At 42.2% G+C, this 19536-nt stretch overlaps 1 protein-coding gene across 4 annotated transcripts in view; it reads left to right on the top strand.

The window, feature by feature from the left end:
- Positions 1 to 19536, top strand: part of LOC126237027 (protein nessun dorma-like) — a 152274-nt gene that overhangs the window by 43489 nt on the left and 89249 nt on the right. For all 4 annotated transcript variants that reach the window (XM_049946773.1, XM_049946772.1, XM_049946775.1 and 1 more), the window contains one exon: positions 12410 to 12505. In XM_049946773.1, the coding sequence (XP_049802730.1) occupies positions 12410 to 12505 (96 nt within the window). The remainder of the gene's footprint in view (positions 1 to 12409; positions 12506 to 19536) is intronic.

The following is a 19536-nucleotide window of genomic DNA, read 5'->3' as shown; positions in this document are numbered from 1 at the left end:
CCTCCCCAAACTTGACCTCCAAATGCTCCACAAAAACCTGAGGCTTCATGGACATGATAGATTCCTCATCAACTCTTGTACATACGAGGTACTGGGGCGATTAAGCTTCACTGCCATCCTTAGCCTGGCGTTCCTCATATGGTGTGGCCAGGGAGGTGAATGATTTGGGGTCATATTTCTTAACACTGAAGTTAGACTTTGCCCGATTACAGACTGCTGGTGGTGGACCACCAGCAAGAGATGGTGTACTACGCTTCATTGCGTGTGATCCGCCCTGGTGCCACCCACTTCGACCAGGGGCCCTCTTCACGGGCCCCACCCAGCCTCAGGAAGGGCCACTTGGCAGGATAGCTATTGCCAGGAGTCCTGATGCCCCTGGGAGATGGGCATCTACCCCATGGCACACATGGGGAGTTAACAGCGCAGGCATCAGCATAGCGATCCCTGTGTTGTCTGGGGGCTACAACCAACAGGGTACATGGCGGCCACCACAACAGACTGGCTACCGTGCTGGATATGAGGTGCTAAGGAGTCCATGGTCATCGTCGGTGCAGAAAGCGACATTGCATAGTGCATGGTGGAAAACGCACCCAGGAAGGTGTCCTCACCCAAGAGATGGAGAATGGGCAGGACTGCAATGCAACGATGAGAATGTGGGCTAAAGATCTCAATGCACAATGGACACGATGCACCTTGTAAGGCCCCCACCCCCAATTGGCTCATTATTTGGGAAAATTTAGGAAGATGGAGGTCAAACCCAACAGGGGACTATTACATAAAGGCTGAAACATGTGAAACTCCTTTTAGTCACCTCTTACGACACGCAGGAATACCACGGGCCTATTCTAACCTCCAGACCTGCAGGGGGATATCCAATTATTCATAAGGGCTTGTGCCACTGTTGCTGCCTGCTGGTTTGGCATCGTGACTATTTCTATGTATCTTGAAAAATGATCTATGACTGTGAGTGTGAACGTATTCCCTGTAGGTGTTTTATTGAATGGACCTTAAACATCGCTCTCCAGAGCTTTGAATACTCTCTGTGTGCGCTGTATGCAATTATGCACATACTGGTTTACATCCATTTCTTATTCCTCCACCAATACCTTTCTGATACCTGTTGACAGATATGCAACCTCCACAAACCGCTAATATGTGATAATTGAGCTTCTTGTAGCACTGTGTTCTTTAACTTCACTGGTACCACTACCCACAGTCCCACTTTGTTTCTCTACATAGCAACTCATCCTGTATACAAAATTGTGACTGTTTAAAATAGTGCTTACACTCGTCATCTGCTTTCTGTGCAGTATGGCATTCCATATGCTCATTGCCTCCAGTTCTTCCCAGGTTTATTCACGACTTCAGAATCAAGTTCACTTACTCTTACCAACCATCACGTCAACCTACCAGAAAGGTCCTTTAACCACAACAACCATTTTAATGCTGCATGGTCTGTTATTACACTAAACTTTATGTACAGATAACATTTGAAATATGTTGTTGTTGTTGTTGTGGTCTTCAGTCCAGAGACTGGTTTGATGCAGCTCTCCATGCTACTCTATCCTGTGCAAGCTTCTTCATCTCCAAGAACCTACTGCAACCGACATCCTTCTGAATCTGCTTAGTGTATTCATCTCTTGGTCTGATAATAAATTGGTCATACATTTATGCCTCAGAATGTGTCCTACCAACTGATCCCTTCTTCTAGTCAAGCTGTGCCACAAATTCCTCTTCTCCCCAAATCTTTTCTGTACCTCCTCATTAGTTACATGATCTACCCATCTAATCTTCAGCATTCTTCTGTTGCACTGCATTTCAAAAGTTCTATTCTTTTCTTGCCTATACAATGTACTGCCCATGTTTCACTTTCATACATGGCTACACTCCATACAAAATCTTTCAGAAAAGGCTTCCTGACACTTTAATACATAAACAGTGTTAGCAAATCCTCTTCTTCAGAACTGCTTTCTTGCCATTGCCAGTCTACGTTTTATATCCTCTCTACTCCGACCATCATCAGTTATTTTGCTCCCAAAATAGCAAAATTCATTTACTACTTTAAGTGTCTCAATTGCACTGTTGGTGCTAGAGCTGAAAGCTCCTGTTGTATGCCAAGGAGTGTGTGCTCATCGTGACTGGGGCTTGGGGACTCCAACCAATGGATTACTGGCCAGGAAGCCATTGCTGAGGCCGGGCGGCGCCCATGGGCAGAGCCCCCATTCAGAGTGGGTGGCATCATGACAGATGAGCTGCAAATGAGGCATATGCAGTTATCTTCTGCTGGTGGCGATACAGCCCCCATAGTCTCTGTGGAAAGCAAGTCCTCTTTTAATGCAGAAAGATACAACCCATAAATGTTCCCTTCCATGGCAGTGCTAGGGGGAGAAACGTAGGGCTAAATGGCAAGCAGAGAAATACTCCCCCCAGTACTTAGTCTGCACAAGGACTGATTAAGATTCCTTCTTGGCCACAAAGCCCTTATAGTTTTGTGGATAATTTAACAGGCAAGTTTGGGGAAGAGGCAGCCATCTTTAAAATGAAAATTGGCTCTATTTTGAGCCAAACAGCATCCCCTGTCCAGTTATGGGTGCTGCTCACTTGTGACAAGCTGGGTGACATACCAGTGACTGTCATTCCCTGTAATAGTCTAAATGTGTTTAAGAACATCATCTTCCACCGAGACCTGCTCTTGCTATCTGTTGATGAGTTACATACCAATTTAGAACAACTGGGTATACACCATGTTCATCATGTACATCGCGGGTGAAAGGTGTCTTCTTATTGGCCTTTGAGGGTGTTTCATTTCCTGAAAAATCAAAGTGATGGTACACCACTCTAATACTCTTATGTTAAACCATATGCCCCCCCCCCCCCCCAATTCAGTACTTCCTGTGTTTGAAATTCAGGCACATATCTTCGCATTGCAATCTGTAGAGATTGTGTACGAGTGCTGCATGTGAATGTTTCTTGTGTCCCTCCCCCCATGTATGTCAGCTGTGGAAAGCACCATTGTCCCCACTCACCAGATTGCACTGTTTCCCATAGAGAAGAAAATACAAGAATAAGACTCTGGAAAAAATAATTTATCAAGAGACCAAGAAGTAGTACAAGCGCAGTTGCACCCTGCAGGTAAAACAGGGTCATATGCTACAGCTGCAATAATGTTGACCCCCTTGGCGGTGATACTCCTGCCCGTTACGCATCCTTCAGTGGGCCCTCGGGGCCTCGCAACCATGTCCCCCCTGATGGTTGGGGGCTCCCCTCTTGCTGCTTCCCCCGCAGCTGCTTTGGGATTGATCGCTTCCCAACCACCAAGGACAATTTGTCTTTCTCTAGCTTCTCTTGTCAGGAAGGGGTCCCTTGAGACATTTCCTTCCCAAGGCTTCTGCCAGTCCACAACTGGACACCAGCCAGGACTTCCTGAACATCATTTTTATCTGAAACTGATTCAGAGAAGCTCTCACAATCATCGAAATCCTCTAAGGAGGGGACCGATAAAAAGAAGTCCTCCAAGAAGAAGAAGAAATTGCAGTCCCCCCCACCCACACCCACAGATCCCGCCTATTCCCCTCCTGTGGCTGAGGCGTATATTCCCACTGGCCATAATTCCCTGGTTCGCACCACGCAATGGAATGTGGCACCTGTGGCAGCAGGTGACCCTTGGGCATAACGTGTCTGCTTGGTCCCCTCCCCCCCCCCCCCCTCCCACTACCTGGCTGAGCTATGACATCTTTTTAGCACTTTCTGCCTTCTGCACTGCTCTTCAGAAGACTTGGTTTCCAGCAACATGTACCCCTAGCCCTCTGTGGATACTGGGAATATTATCAGAATCATGCTACCTATGACAGGGCTTTAGGTGGAGATTACATGTATATTCTGGGCACTCTATATGGAGAACTTGTGCCTCTCAGTACACCTTTTGAGGCTGTGGTTGTTTGGGTAAGGACATTTTAGAATATTACCATCTGCAATGTTTACCTCCCTCCCGTTGGCATTGTGTCTCAGAACATGTTGTTTGCATTGGTTCCTCTCCTCCTCCACTGTTCTTAATCTTGATGATTTCAACACCTGTAACTCTGTGGGATGGAACTCCGATCATTGGCTGCAGTAAAGACCTCGAAAACTTACTGGCACAACTTGACCTTTGTCTCTTGAATACTGGTACCCCCATGCCCTTCCATTATGGCTCACAGAACTTTCTTGGCCATTGATATTTCCATTTACATCCCTTTTCCCATCCATCCACTGCAGAGTCCATAATGACCTGTGTGGTAGTGACCACTTCCCAATCTTCCTGTCCCTCAGTGTCACTCCAGTGGACACCTGCCCAGGTGGGTTCTCATCAGTGCTGACTGGGGTACTTTGGCCCTTGGATCCCTGCCGCATGAAGGTATCGATGAAGCAGTCCAGGATACAACTACAGCCATTCTTTCGGCAGCTGATTTGGCAATCCCCTGTTCCTTGGGCCTGCCAGATGGAAGACAGTATCTTTGTGGTCATCAGAAATCACAGACGCTACTAGAGATTGTAGGTGGTCTCCCCAGCACCATAAGTGTCACTCATTGATGAACCACGCCATTGCCCTTAAATGGCTCCGTGCTTGAGTCCGCCACCTAATGAAAGGATGGAAACAAGAATGCTGGGAACGATGTGTTTCAACGATCAGACCATACCTCCCCTTCATAGGTTTGGGCAAAAATGAGATGTCTCTATGGATGCCAGACACCTGCAGGTGTGTCTGGTATTACCTTGAATGGTGCTGTCTACACTGACCCAGTCGCCATCACTGAACATTTTTCTCTGCATTATGCTTGAGCCTTTGCATCTGAGGATTATCAATCTGCCTTTCATGTCCTAAAACAGCGGGTGGTGCAGAAGCATTTATCTTTTACTATTCGCCACCTGGAGCCATATAATGCTCCATTCAGCGACTGGGAATTTGTCAATGTCTAGCCCACTGCCCTGATACAGCCCCCAGGACCGGACCACATTTAACTAAATGATCAAGCACCTATCAGTGGATTGTCAACATTATATCCTTACCATCTTTAACCACATCTGGAGCAAGGGTGAGTTCCCATTACAGTGGCAAGAAAGCATCATATCCAGTACTGAATCCATGTAAGCACCGTCTAGAGATGGACAGTTATTGCTTAATTAATCTCACCAGTGTTCTCTGTAAGTTGCTTGAATGCATAGTTAGCCATCAGCTGTGTTGGCTCCTTGAGTCTCAGGGTCTTCTGGCTCCATCCACAAATGGTTTTCGCCAAGACCATTCCACTACCGATAATCTTGTTTACCTTGAGTCCGCCATCCAAACAGCATTTACACGATGTCAGCACATTATAGCCTATCTTCAACCTGTGGCAGCACCACACTCTTTCTACCTTACACGAGTGGTATCTCCAGGATCTGCTCCCAGTTTTTACCCAGAACTGCTTGTCACAACGTACTTTGTGAGTTCAAGTTGGTGATTCCCAAAGTACTGCCCATGTCCAAGAGAATGCTGATGACCCTTGCCACTACTATTGCTCCTCTAGTGTGGTTGTCACTGAATGTCAACTGCAAAGCGCCATATGAAAGGCGCAGGCATTGGCTGTCACCCATGGCATTCAGTTTTTAGCCACCAAGACTCACGTCATGCACTTCTGTTGGTGTGGTATTATTTGCCCACAACCAGATCTTCACCTCGATAGCCAACTATTCAGTGTGGTGGAGACTAGTTGCGTTTCAGGACTGGTCTTTGATTCTCAGCTAACTTGCATTTCCCACCTTCGCCAGCTTAAGTGAAAGTGCTGGCTGCACCTTAATACACTTCACTGCCTGAGTAACACCAGCTAGGGTGCAGATTGCAATACCCTTCTGCAGCTTTACAAAGCACTGATACAATCCCATCATGATTATGGGAGTTTGTCATATGGTTCAGCATTGCCCTCTGCATTGCAGATACTCCACTGTGGGGCTCGACTTGAGACAGGAGCCTTTTTATGCTACCCACATTCACAACACCCCTAAGCATCTGAACTACTGCCTCCTCTTTTCAAACATGAAAATCCAACTCCCATAGTGGCGACCCAGGTCAAGGATTAAGATCGCAATATTCATCTGGTCCCTCCTCTCTGAGCTCCAGTTGTTTCCACTTCCACCTCTCCTTTGGTTCCACTCATGTACACCTCCATGGTGCATCCCTCAGCCAGAGCTTTGTCTTCACTTACCACAAGGTCTGAAAGACTTGGTTACTTTCTTGGCCTTCACCACCAGTTTTTCTCCATCGTTGGCACATCACAGGGCTCAAAAGTAGTCTGTATTGATGGCTTGATGGTTGTTGGTCACATGGACTTTGCTTATACTCACACGAGACATACTGAACTGCACTCCTTGCCAGATGGCTGTAGCGTTTTTACTGCAGAGTTGGTAGCCATCTCTAATGTTCTTGAGCATATCTGTTCCTGAATCAGTGGGTCCTTTCTCATCTACAGGGACTCCTGAGCAGTTTGTGAGCTCTTGGCCCGTGTTACCCTCGCCATCCCTTGGTTATTGCTGTTGAGGATTCCCTGTATGCCGTTGAAAAATTTGGACGCTCAGTAACCTTCATCTGGACCCCAAGTCAAGTTGGGATCCCATGGAATGGACTCACTATTAGCCTGGCCAAACTGGCTACCAGTAAACCAACTCTTGAGATCAGTGTTCTGGAAACAGACCTCCATTTGGTATTACCACGTCAAGTTTTAGGAATCTGGAATACAGAATGGCTCACTCTGACTTCACCAAATAAACTATGAATGATAAGAGGCCACAAACTTGTGGAGGTCCTCCATGCAGACCTCTCGCAAGGCGTCTACCATTCTTTTGTGCCTCTGTGTGGCCATACTTGGCTGACTCGTGGTCCTCTCCTCCAATGTGAGGATTCACCCCACTGTCGTTGTTGTTCCCGTTTGATGGTGGTACACCTGGACTGGGCCAACATAGCCACCCTACAATGGACTCTTAATCTCACTGACTCGCCACCTCTGGTGTTTGGAGATGGTGCCTCAGTGGCTGACTTAATTTTACGTTTCCTTCATGAAGGAGGGCTTTTACCAATCTCTTTAAGGGAGGGCCATTTAATCCTATTGAGGGGTTGGCAGAACACTCTGTTGCCTCCTCTCCCCAGACCAGGCTGCAGCTGTCTGTGCTTGGTGGACCAGCCCGGTCCCTACCCTACCTGCTCTTTTATTCCTCTTTCCCAGGCGCACCAGACCGAAGATGGAACACCCAGAAGTGGGACTGGTGGGCGCGGACAGCAGAGGGAACATCCAGAGCCACAGCAGACGAAAAACGGAGCGGCATCGCTCCAACAGGTCGTGGTGAGCGGGCGCAGACCGCAGGGGGAACGCTTGGTACCCCAGACCGTAGATGAAACCCCCAGGAGCGGGTTTGGTGGGCGCGGACCGCAGAGGGAACACCTAGAACCGCAGCGGACGGAAAACGGAGCAGCAACGCTCCAGCAGGTCGCAGGGAATGGGTGCGGACCACAGAGGAAGCGCCTACAGCCGTTGGTGGAGGGGGAAGGCCATAGGCATAAATACTGGACCAGGTCCACTCGAGGAGCAGTCTCAGGTCGCACCTGATGAAGGTCACGAGCTACGTGACCGAAATATCGTGCAAGTACGACGCTGATATCCGGCAGAACACCCGACAACCCAAGATGTCAAAATTATCTTTGCTTTGTCTTACTTTGTTATGCTATTCTGATCAGATGAAGCACCACCTGTCGGACATTTTTTGAACGTTTGTATTTTTTTGGTTCTAATAAAACCCCATGTCATTCCAAGCATGTGTGTCAATTTGTACCTCTCTATGTACATTATTCCGTGATTCATTCAGTTTTCAAATTTATACTGACTCTTTGATCACTCGGTATTTTGTAAGCAGCAATATATGATCTAACATGCGACAAACCTGAACTCATAGTGACTCGTATTTGTCATTGCGGTCTATTTGAATTTTGTGTGATGGTGTACACAATGCCTAAAAATCACAGTCACTATAACAGAGATAGGCAGTTCATCATGAAGCAGATATATAAGGCTATGTCATGAAAGAATCAAAATATTTCATCTGATAATTTCTGTAAAATCATTTGAGGAAGATTGCAGAGAAGTAGACTTACGCACACCTATGTTTTGTCAGTGTAGTGCTTGCCCGCTGCGGTTGGTGCTGCCGGCCAGCTGCCACTGTATACAGCCCATTAGATTACACAGGGATATTCTTTGCAGTGTGTCAAGCTGCCTTACGATTGTCTCTGTTATGCAAATAACCTGCGTTCTTTGTGTGTGCACTCTAAGACTTAGCCAGGCAAACAGGGCTCTATCTGGATGGATTTATATGTCCCTAGCTGTTCGTGTATACATCCCTAGCTGTTCGCAGGAGCACCATGGAATATCACAGATACAAAACAAATCTTTAAACTGTATAGGCGTGCCATTAGATATCACCAAATCCATAAAACTAAGAGGGTTTGACAGAGTACTGTCACTGGAATTCCATTAGGAAAATCAAACCTTGATGATTTGAAAAGTGCCTAACACTGCTGGAATGACCTTATTACACAGAAGGAAGAGGGGTCGTTTGATAAAGTATTTCCATTCCACATCAACGAAACATTGGAAATATTGCTTAAATTATCAATTCAGTCCAACAACTTGGCTACAAAATGCTTTTATTTGAAACTGATACGTATCGCCAAGTGATCACACCTCTGAATTGTGACAGTTTTGGTCCTTATACTGTAGCAGTAGAAATTCAAGACACTCTCAACTTCAGTAAGGGTGTCATAAGACGTAGATATATCAAGGCCATAATCATCACTGAGCTGCAAAAAGAATGGCAAATGGAAGTCATAGCAAAAGTTTGAAATATGATGAAGAATGTGAATAGGGAGTTGCAGAAGACTACCATTTGCATTCCAACTTTCAATTCGCTTACTCCTCCAAAATACATTAAGGCCGGATTTGTGTGTTTTTAGGATGCTATGTCAAATTATTGGGTAGGTTATTTTAATTGTCGTGGTGGCTGGTTCATCATTTTCAGTCAGTGTTCAAGTCAGCATGATTATCCGAAACAGTCTTGCGATTTGACTAGTCCGTTTCTCCTTTAACATATATGGTATTGTTAAAATTATAATTTATGAAGGAATCTAACAATAAAATGAAAGGCTTGTGGACAGTTGTAAAAAATGAAACAAACAGTAAGCAGCATGTTATAAACAAAACATTAAAACTAAACCTAAATGATGAAGTCACATCAGATCCCCAAAAAATAGTAAATGGTTTTAATGACTACTTGAGCAAAATAGCACAAAAACTGCCACAGACCAAATACTCAACACCAAACACTAATGGAAACCATACCAGTACAGGCATCAATGTTTCTTCACAAAGTCTCCAATACTGAAGTACTTACAGCTATAAAAGGACTAAAGAATAAGTACTCCAGTCTTAGTGACAACATTCGTGATTTAACTGTAAAGAAATGTGGAGAATCCATTGTAGAACCCCTAACCCACATAATAAATGCATCCTTTACAAATGGAGTTTTCCCTGACCTACTAATGACATCTAAAATTACCCCACTTCACAAAAAGGGCCCTAAAAATGATGTAGCCAATTACAGGCCCGTAGCACAACTCGGCTCATTCTCAAAAATATTTGAAAAATTATTTTACACCAGATTGGAAGATTTTACTTATAAACTATCCTTATTAACAAAACACCAGCATGGTTTTAGAAAACAAAAGATGACTACCACAGCTATTTATGAGTATCTCAACAAAACCTGAAAAGCAATCTCTACTGGTATCTTTTTAGATTTATCCAAAGCCTTTGATGTAATTGAGCATACCATTCTCCTTAAGAAGCTAGCAAATAAATGTATAAGAGGAATTGCAAACAAATGGTTAGAATCTTACCTGTCAAATAGATTACAAGAAGTTGAAATTAATTTTGAAAAAAAGAATACAACCACCCATAAATGTACTGTCCACTCCTCTGACACAATGCCTATTAGATATGGTGTGCCACAAGGCTCAATCCTGGGACCCATACTGTTTCTGCTATACATTGATGACATAATCACGAAACTTGCTACAGGACATACACACTATTTGCCGCTGACACGAGTATACTAATAACAGGCACTGATACAGAGGACCACAACCAAAAAATTAAACTGCTTATGTCGTCACTCAGCAAATGGTTCAACGAGAACAAACTGATTATAAATATACAGAAAACAATGTACGTCAACTTCAGACACTCATTCCAAAAGCAAGAAATGCCCAATGTGATTCTAAATAACCAAGAGCTTACGTGTGTGGAATCTGTCAAGCTTCTTGGCATATGGCTTGAAGAAAATCTTAAGTGGGAGACTCACACAAATTATATCTCAAAAAAGCTATCAACTGTGTGTTATGTTTTAAGGATACTCAAAAAATCAGTCACAAAATCTGTTCTCATACATGTATATTATGCTTACTTCCACCCTACATTACAGTATGGAATCATATTTTGGGGGAACTCATCTGGGGGTAGATATATTTTCAAAATGCAAAAAAAGGCAATACACACAATATGTAACCTAAGACATAATGAATCATGTAGACAACATTTCAAAACAAATGGCATTATGACACTGCCCTCTGCTTACATTTATAATATTGTCTCATTTGTCAAGTCATACCTGTTAAACAATGACTGCACATTAAAATTCAGTAGAGACATTCATAACTATGCAACAAGGCAGCAATCTGACCTACATATGATGCAGTCCAGAACTACCTGCTACCAAAAAAGTGTTTTAAATGTTGGGATACAAATGTATAATAATTTACCAAATGAAATCAAAGCAACAAAGAACCCAAGAGCCTTCACACATAACTTAAAAAAAATATCTCTTGGACCAATGCTTTTATGCAGTTGATCATTTTTTTGAAAGGGGTTAAAATTGTAAACAATTTTATAATAAATGTTCAGTTAGGTCTGAAAATTATATACTGTGCATGCCTATGAAATATACTGGATTATTTTACTATTACATTTGTATTGGCTGTTTGTATTTTACCACACTACATTTGTATTTACTATTTTGTTAAATATAGATAATTTCCTCATCACAAAATAATGTAAAATCAATTTACTAAAAATTACTTGTAAATATGTTCTCTTGACCTGTCCAATATCATATGTACAACCGTACAATTCTACGATTTGTATTGGCTGTTTTGTTTAAGATAGATAATTTCCTCGCTACAAAACTATGTAAAAATCAATTTGTTAAAATTACTTGTAAATATGCTCTCTTGACCTGTCCAATATCATGTGTACAACTGTACAATACTAAGATTGATTGCCTGGATCAATAAAATACAATACAAACTGGGACACAGTTTTCATTTAAGCGGGTACAACATCCATGTATAGGACTAACCCCAGCATTTACTCGTTGTCACAATGATTGGCTCTTTCCCTGTTTGTATTAGCAATTAGACAGCCACATATACCTGGAAATAACTGTTAGCTTTTTTTTTCACCCCACCATCTAATTCTCGTTTTACTTAGTCCTCTGTCATGACTGTATTATAGTTTTATTTATGCATGAGGAAAGGGCTTGGACATGCGTACAGACATGCATTCTCCCATGCATGATGTTTTTGGTGTCACTTTTAATGTATAGATAACCAACCACTATCTCTGTTATCATTAGCAGACAGTCTTTCAAATGTCAAATGTGTGTCCACGAGAAATTGTCCCAAAAAGATTACTTATGAGGCAAAACTTTTATTTTCACTGAGCATTTAATACGTATTCTGCAAGGGTGCAGATAATCATGCTGTTTAATGTACTGAACCCAATATCATCATTGTGATCTTAAAATGAAGACAGTGTAGCACCAAGCAGAAATTGGTTTAGCATGCTGCAGTTTACTGGTGGTAGATATTAACATAAGGTGGACATAAAAATTGCTAGAAAGACTGAAACGTTCAGTATTCAGACCGCCTAATCATTAGAACAACTGTTGCAACAGTGAAACACTGGCTTTCACAACAATCTGCAGTTCATGCTTCATGACATTTGAAAATATTTGATATGATCTCTGGTGAATTTTATTTGTCTTTCTGAAAGCATATGTTTACATGCTCCTGGGCATAGGGCATAAATGACAAATAATTTTCCTCCTCCTGTCCGGCAAGCGACACTAAAATCAGCGGTGTTCTCCAGTCTTTTGCTCTAAACTACTCTTTAGACTTCCTGACATGAATGACTTTGTGGGCACATGCGTTCTGCCTGTTAGCAAATACTTAGCTGAAAAAATTTACTCACTTCACATTTGTGCCAAAACATTTGAAACAATTTGCATTCCCTTAAAGGTTCTTCTACAATCATCTGTGGCGCCCATGGGATGATATGAATGAATATTGCAAGTCTGATTGGCCAGCAACTCATCTTCAACAACGCATAGATCTGTAAGTATTGCACTTGACAGTTTATTTCTTTCATTTGAATAACATATGACAATGACATAGTGACACAATTAACCAATCAGTATTTTTAAACAACTTTTTGTGCGGTCTGTCGTGTATTTAAACAGACAGTTTATTTCTTTCATTTGAATAACATATGACAATGACATAGTGACACAATTAACCAGTCAGTATTTTTAAACAACTTTTTGTGCGGTCTGTTGTGTATTTAAACAGATAAAGGCAAATTAATTTACTTGCAGGAGTTATAGCATATCAGAGTAATGAGAAAGTCATAAATTAGTCTAATAAAAAGGGTATTTTAAGGAAGTCTGAACATCCTACCCTTAACAGGAGCAAATACAGGAGAAACAAGGTATGTTACAGGGCTGTAGCTGAGTAGTACTACTTGTTGGGGACACCAAGCCTGGCACTTCACAATTTACTTTTCAATAGTAGTAGTCTGTTTGCTCCAGGTTTCAAATAATCCCTTGTCATTAACAACATGAACACCAAACCACACCCTACACTCTCTCACATCACAATCATTCCAAGTTACACTCTCTCACATCACAGTCATTCCAAGTTACAAGTCATATGGAAATCTACTTACACTCACTATTTGAGAAATTCTGTTCATAATGCAACCTTAAAACAATATCAGAACAGAGTCCCTTGGTGGTCTTGGCTTCTACCAGTGTAATAGGAATTTGTTTCGTAGACCGTACAGCCACTACGTATTTCATAGATTATTCAGCCTCTGTCACTGTTGTGACTTTTTCTTGCAATTATGAGCTGAATATTTACACCCAGTTTCACTGATTCATTCTCTCATATGGAAACAAACAGTACTACAAAATGAGAGTACACCAAACTTGTGTAATTTATCAACAATAAAGAAGATTCCTTGAACTGTCTCCACCAGTTATTTTTTCACCTAATTGTAGTTTTGTAATAATTCAATGTTCACTGCTGCCATTTCTAAATATTCTTGCTGATGTACTATTACTTTCTACTTCCTACTTCCTTGGTGTATCATCTGTGCGACTTGTACTTTGTGACACTGTTTATGCCAGCTAGTTTAATTTTCAGTACATCCCTTTTTACACTGTACTTTTTACATTACATTTCAGTGAGTGATCTATTTCTTGTAACGATTAAACAAAATGTAGAAAGGGAGTTAAAGTTTAGAGAAAAGATATAAAAACCTTAAAATTTGCCAATGACAATGTAAGTCTGTTGGGGATGGTAAAAGACTTTGAGGATCCATTGAAGGGGAGGATAGTTTTTTGGAAAGATGTTATGATATGAAAAACAATAAAAATAAAACTAGTGTAATAATATAGTTGAGTTAAATCAGATGTTGCTAAGAAAAGCATCAAGGAATAATCACTTACATCATAGAAGAAAGAAACATTCCACATGGGAAAAATATATTAAAAACAAAGATGCTGTGACGTACCAAATGAGAAAGTGCTGGTCGATAGACACTATAAAAAACTCTCCAACACACACACAAATTACAAGATTTCGCAACCCTCAGTTGCTTCATGAGGAAAGAGGGAAGGAGAGGGAAACACGAAAGGATATGGGTTTTAAGGGAGAGGGTAAGGAGTCATTCTAATCCCGGGAATGGAAAGACTTACCTTAGGGGGGAAAAGGGACAGGTATACACTCGCGCACATACACACACACATCCATCCGCACATACAGACACAAGCAGACATATGTAAAGGCAAAGAGTTTGGGCAGGGATGTCAGTCGAGGTGGAAGTACAGAGGCAAAGATGTTGTTGAGTGACAAGTGATGTACGAGGGGCGGCCACTTGAAATTAGCGGAGGTTGAGGCCTGGTGGGTAACGGGAAGAGAGGATATATTGAAGGGCAAGTTCCCATCTCCGGAGTTCTGATAGGTTGGTGTCAGTGGGAAGTATCCAGAGAAGCCGGATGTTGTAACACTGTGCCAAGATGTGCTGGCCATGCACCAAGGCATGTTTAGCCACAGGGTGATCCTCATTACCAACAAACACTGTCTGCCTGTGTCCGTTCACGCAAATGGACAGTTTCGTTGCTGGTCATTCCCACATAGAAGGCTTCACAATGTAGGCAGGTCAGTTGGTAAATCACGTGGGTGCTTTCACACGTGGCTCTGCCTTTGATCGTGTACATCTTCCGGGTTACAGGACTGGAGTAGGTGGTGGTGGGAGGGTACATGGGACAGGTTTTACACCGGGGGCGGTTACAAGGGTAGGAGCCAGAGGGTAGGGAAGGTGGTTTGGGGATTTCATAGGGATGAACCAAGAGGTTACGAAGGTTAGGTGGACGACGGAAAGACACTCTTGGTGGAGTGGGGAGGATTTCATGAAGGATGGATCTCATTTCAGGGCAGGATTTGAGGAAGTCGTATCCCTGCTGGAGACACAGGCAGACAGTGTTTGTTGGTAATGAGGATCACCCTGTGGCTAAACATGCCTTGGTGCACGGCCAGCACATCTTGGCACAGTGTTACACAATCCGGCTTATCTGGATACTTCCCACTGACACCAACCTATCAGAACTCCGGAGATGGGAACTTGCCCTTCAATATATCCTCTCTTCCCGTTACCCATCAGGCCTCAACCTCCGCTAATTTCAAGTTGCCGCCCCTCATACATCACTTGTCACTCAACAACATCTTTGCCTCTGTACTTCCACCTCGACTGACATCCCTGCCCAAACTCTTTGCCTTTACATATGTCTGCTTGTGTTTGTATATGTGCGGATGGATATGTGTGTGTGTGCGTGAGTGTATACCTGTCCCTTTATCCCCCTACGGTAAGTCTTTCTGCTCCCGGAATTGGAATGACTCCTTACCCTCTCCCTTAAAACCCACATCCTTTCGTGTTTCCCTCTCCTTCCCTCTTTCCTGATGAAGCAACCAAGGGTTGCGAAAGCTTGTAATTTGTGTGTGTGTTTGTGAGTTTTTTTATTGTGTCTATCTACCAGCGCTTTCCCATTTGGTAAGTCACATCATCTTTGATTTTTATATATATTTTTCCCACGTGGAATTTTTCCCTCTATTATATATATGAACATGACAGACACTGACAAGTCATACATCATGAAAGGGGTTGAGGAAGACTTCTATCAAGCTCTTCTGATAAACAAAGATACAGTGACAGAGAAATTCATCAAGTGGTGCCAGCGAATTGAAGGAATTTGACAGAAAAGGGTCATATGACAGAGGTAGGACCGACTGCTAAATGTATTTCCTATGGCAATTATAGGACCAGCTGCTAAATGTCTTTCCTATGGCAGTTATGGAAGACCACCTTGAGCTTGACTCGTGTCCTAGATAGTTAGAGGAAAGATACAGTAGTACATGGCAGCCATGAATTTTGAACTTGTACATCAGGAGGTGATAGAGAATGTCAAAGAACAAGTGTATCCATCTTCGGCACCAGTTTCCACCACCAATTGAACACGCAGTCAAGAATGGACTCAGCAAACTGGGACTTAACGCCATCACCATCAAATAACAACCCACTGTCCATCCACAGCAAATACAACCAGTTTCTCTACCAAATAAAATGTCAAGCAGAACAGACGTTTGGAGGACAGAGGACAAGACACAGAGAAAGATGATGAGTATTGGATGACTATAACCACCACAACTGTCGTATTCACATCGAACATTGGCAGACAATTATAGTCTACCTGTGAGCTGAAGCTCATTGCTGTACCCCAGACTAGTTTGCTTCCCAACGAGCCATAGCCATTTGCATTTTCCATACAGAAGTATCAGCCACTTGTCTAGTTGTCGAATTCAGGTAACTAAGCAAGTCTACTGTCTGTAGAGATGCCACTGAAAACATTTTACGCCACCATCAACAGTTAGAAGAGTTCCACTCGTCAGTCAAGATGCACGATTAAACTGTGGAGCTTTTGTCGATTACAAGAAGCTACTCACAATCACAAAAGAAATCTACATGCCAGTGATGATCATAAATATTATGGGTGATCAAGGAAAACTTTGTAACACTAATTGTCATGAGCAGCCACAACTAATCCCTAAAGATATGTGCGTCGGGACAGCTGAACCTGTCAAGGAAATGCAGCTTAGGGTCATCACAAGGAATTTTGCTTCACTGCCACTACAGACAAAGCAGGGAAGGAAGCTACTATCGAATTGTCAAAAGGACCTTGTCTGACTGAGTAACAACGTTGTCTAGCAAGTCATTCTGCATCAATTTTCAGATGTTTTCAAATCCGAAATGGAGAAAGAACAGATCATGCGGCCCATGATAAAACACTGTATCAGCACTGGCGATCATCCACCAAGTAGCCAGTGCTTATATAGATCGTCACCAACTGAACAGTGGAGAAAATGCTGCAAGATGACGACATTGAACTTCCAGAGGATCCTTTATCCTCTCCATTGGTCCCTATGAGGAAGGGTGGCAAAAGGCACTTCTGCGCTAACAATTGAGAAGTGAATAAAATCATGATGAAAAATGTCTATCCATTGGTGCACGTTTATGACACCCTGGGCTGCTTCAAAGATACAAAGTATTTCTACACTGTGACCATGCAGATGGCTACTGGCAGATCGACGTTGATTAGTCTAATCAAAAGCTCCCTTCATAACTCGTAATGGCCTCTGTAAGTTCAAAGTTATGCCGAGGCTTCAAATAACATTGCACTTGTGTGGAGTATTATCTCAACTGTGCGACTGGATTCCCGATTTCCTGCCAGAAAGGTCACAGTTCATAGTAATCTGTGGGAGGTCATAGAGTAAAATAGAAGTGATATCTGGCATACACCAAGGAAGTGTTATAGGCACTCTGCTATTCTTAATCTGTATAAGTGATTCAGGAGACAATCTGAGCAGACATCTTAGATTGCTTGCAGATGATTCTTTCATTTACTGTCTAATTAAGTCTTCTAAGATCAAAACCAATTGCAAAAATGATTTAGACCAGATATCTGTAGCAAAATGATTAGACCAGATATCTTTATTGTGCAATAAGTGACAAATGACTTTAAATAAGGACTAGTGTGGGACCATCCAATTGAAGACTAAAATGAATCCATTAAATTTCAGTTACATGATAAATGACACAAATCTAAAGCCTGTCAAGTCAATTACATATCTAAGAATTACAATTGTTGAAAACTTAAATTGGAACAATCAGAGATAATGTCGTGGGGAAGGCAAAACCAAAGATTCTGTTTCATTGGCAGAACACTTAGCAAATGCAACAGATCTATTAAGAGATTGCATACGGTATGCTTGCCCATCCCCTGCTAGAATATTGCTGTGTAGTATGGAATCCCTACCAAATAGGATTGATGGAGAACATAGAAAAAGTACAAGGAAGGGCAGCTCGTTCTGTATTATCGCGAAATATGGAGAGAGTGTCATGGATATGTTAAGTGAGGTGGCAATCATTAAAACAAAGGCATTTTTCATTGTGGCAAGATCTTTTCATGTAATATCAGTTATCAACCTTCCCTCTGAATGTGAAAATATTTTATTGATAACAGCCTACAAAGGAAGACAAGACAATCTAATAAAATAAGAGAACTTAGAGGTCATTCGGAAAGATTTAGTGTTCATTTTTCCCATGGGCTGGTCGAGAGAAATAGTCTGAAAGTGGTTCAATGAATCCTGTACCAGGAATTTACTATCCATTTTATAATGAGTGACCCCTGGCTTTGAGTTCATATTCTGGCCACATTGCGTGACGAACATCGACTTGTTATACATTGCTTGAATCATGGAAAAGTCTGCTTTTATTTGGTGAATGAACATTGTATTTGGCATACATGGTAATGTTTAAGGGAAAGCATACTTTTGAGACCATTTTTTGATGCATGTCAAATTTGAGGAGTCGTAGAAACCACACCACAATTAGGAGAAAAATTTCCTTTGCAAAGTTTAAAGATACGTATTAACAAGATGAAAAGTGTAAATGCAAGCTCTGTTGTTGCCTTTCACAACTGTTATGTTTTTATGCATGTAAATCTACATAAAATTTTAGTATCGAATCTATATTTGCTTTTGTGTTTCTGTGCACTTTGTGCTCACATGTGCTATGTTGCTGGACCTCTGAACAGTATTTCCTTCATTGTTGCATTGTTTACGTCGCAGCTTCCTGTCATATAGAAAATAATCGTGCTCCCATTGTGTATTCATGTGAGACAGTGCTTGTACCATAATTAGTTGCATTGTACTTATATGAAACTGTGCATCGTTTACCAGGGTGTATACACCCCGGAACAACCGGGAGATCCGGGAAATACCCGGGAATTTTTTCATCCGGGAGAAAACCGAGAAAACCCGGGAATTTTTTAGAATTCCGGGAAGTTTTCATTGTTTTTGTTTTCAGTTAAATTTTTGTAATTTTGACTGGCAAGAACCGATACTCTAACAAAGGATATTATTGTCTACCGCTATTTCAGAATAATACTGCAACAATAAATCATGAATGATAGAAAAACGAAAATAAAACTTAAATTGCAAAGGAAATGCGCCATATACAGCAACAAAATACAGTGCTCATACAAGCGTCTGCCAACAGCAAAATGTGTCAAGACCATGCAATGTTCCGTAACAACACATTGCCTCCGATGAATGTGACATCATAACTGTTTACATTAGATTCAAAAATGGTTCACATGGCTCTGATCACTATGGGACTTAACAGCTGAGGTCATCAGTCCCCTAGAACTTAGAACTACTTAAACCTACCCTAAGGACATCACAAACATCCATGCCCAAGGCAGGATTCGAACCTGCGACCGTAGCAGTCCTGCGGTTCCAGACTGAAGCGCCTAGAACTGCTCGGCCACCCCGGCTGGCTTACATTAGATTCGTTTTAGCTGTTACGGGCAGGATCATGCGCATGTGCAGTTGAGTAGTACCTTTTCCCGCTTCTGGCTACAGAAATGTGGCTGTTGGCTGTGTAATAAGCAGTCGCAGCAAGCAGCTAGATGCTACCGGCAAAAATTTTACTGGAGCGCCCAAGCTACTAGATTCTTGCATGCGCAGCA

This window comes from Schistocerca nitens, chromosome 2 (assembly GCF_023898315.1).
Source record: "Schistocerca nitens isolate TAMUIC-IGC-003100 chromosome 2, iqSchNite1.1, whole genome shotgun sequence".
Taxonomy (NCBI): Eukaryota; Metazoa; Arthropoda; class Insecta; order Orthoptera; family Acrididae; genus Schistocerca; species Schistocerca nitens.
Note: the sequence above shows the minus strand (reverse complement) of the source record. Positions and strands in the feature narration are given on the sequence as shown.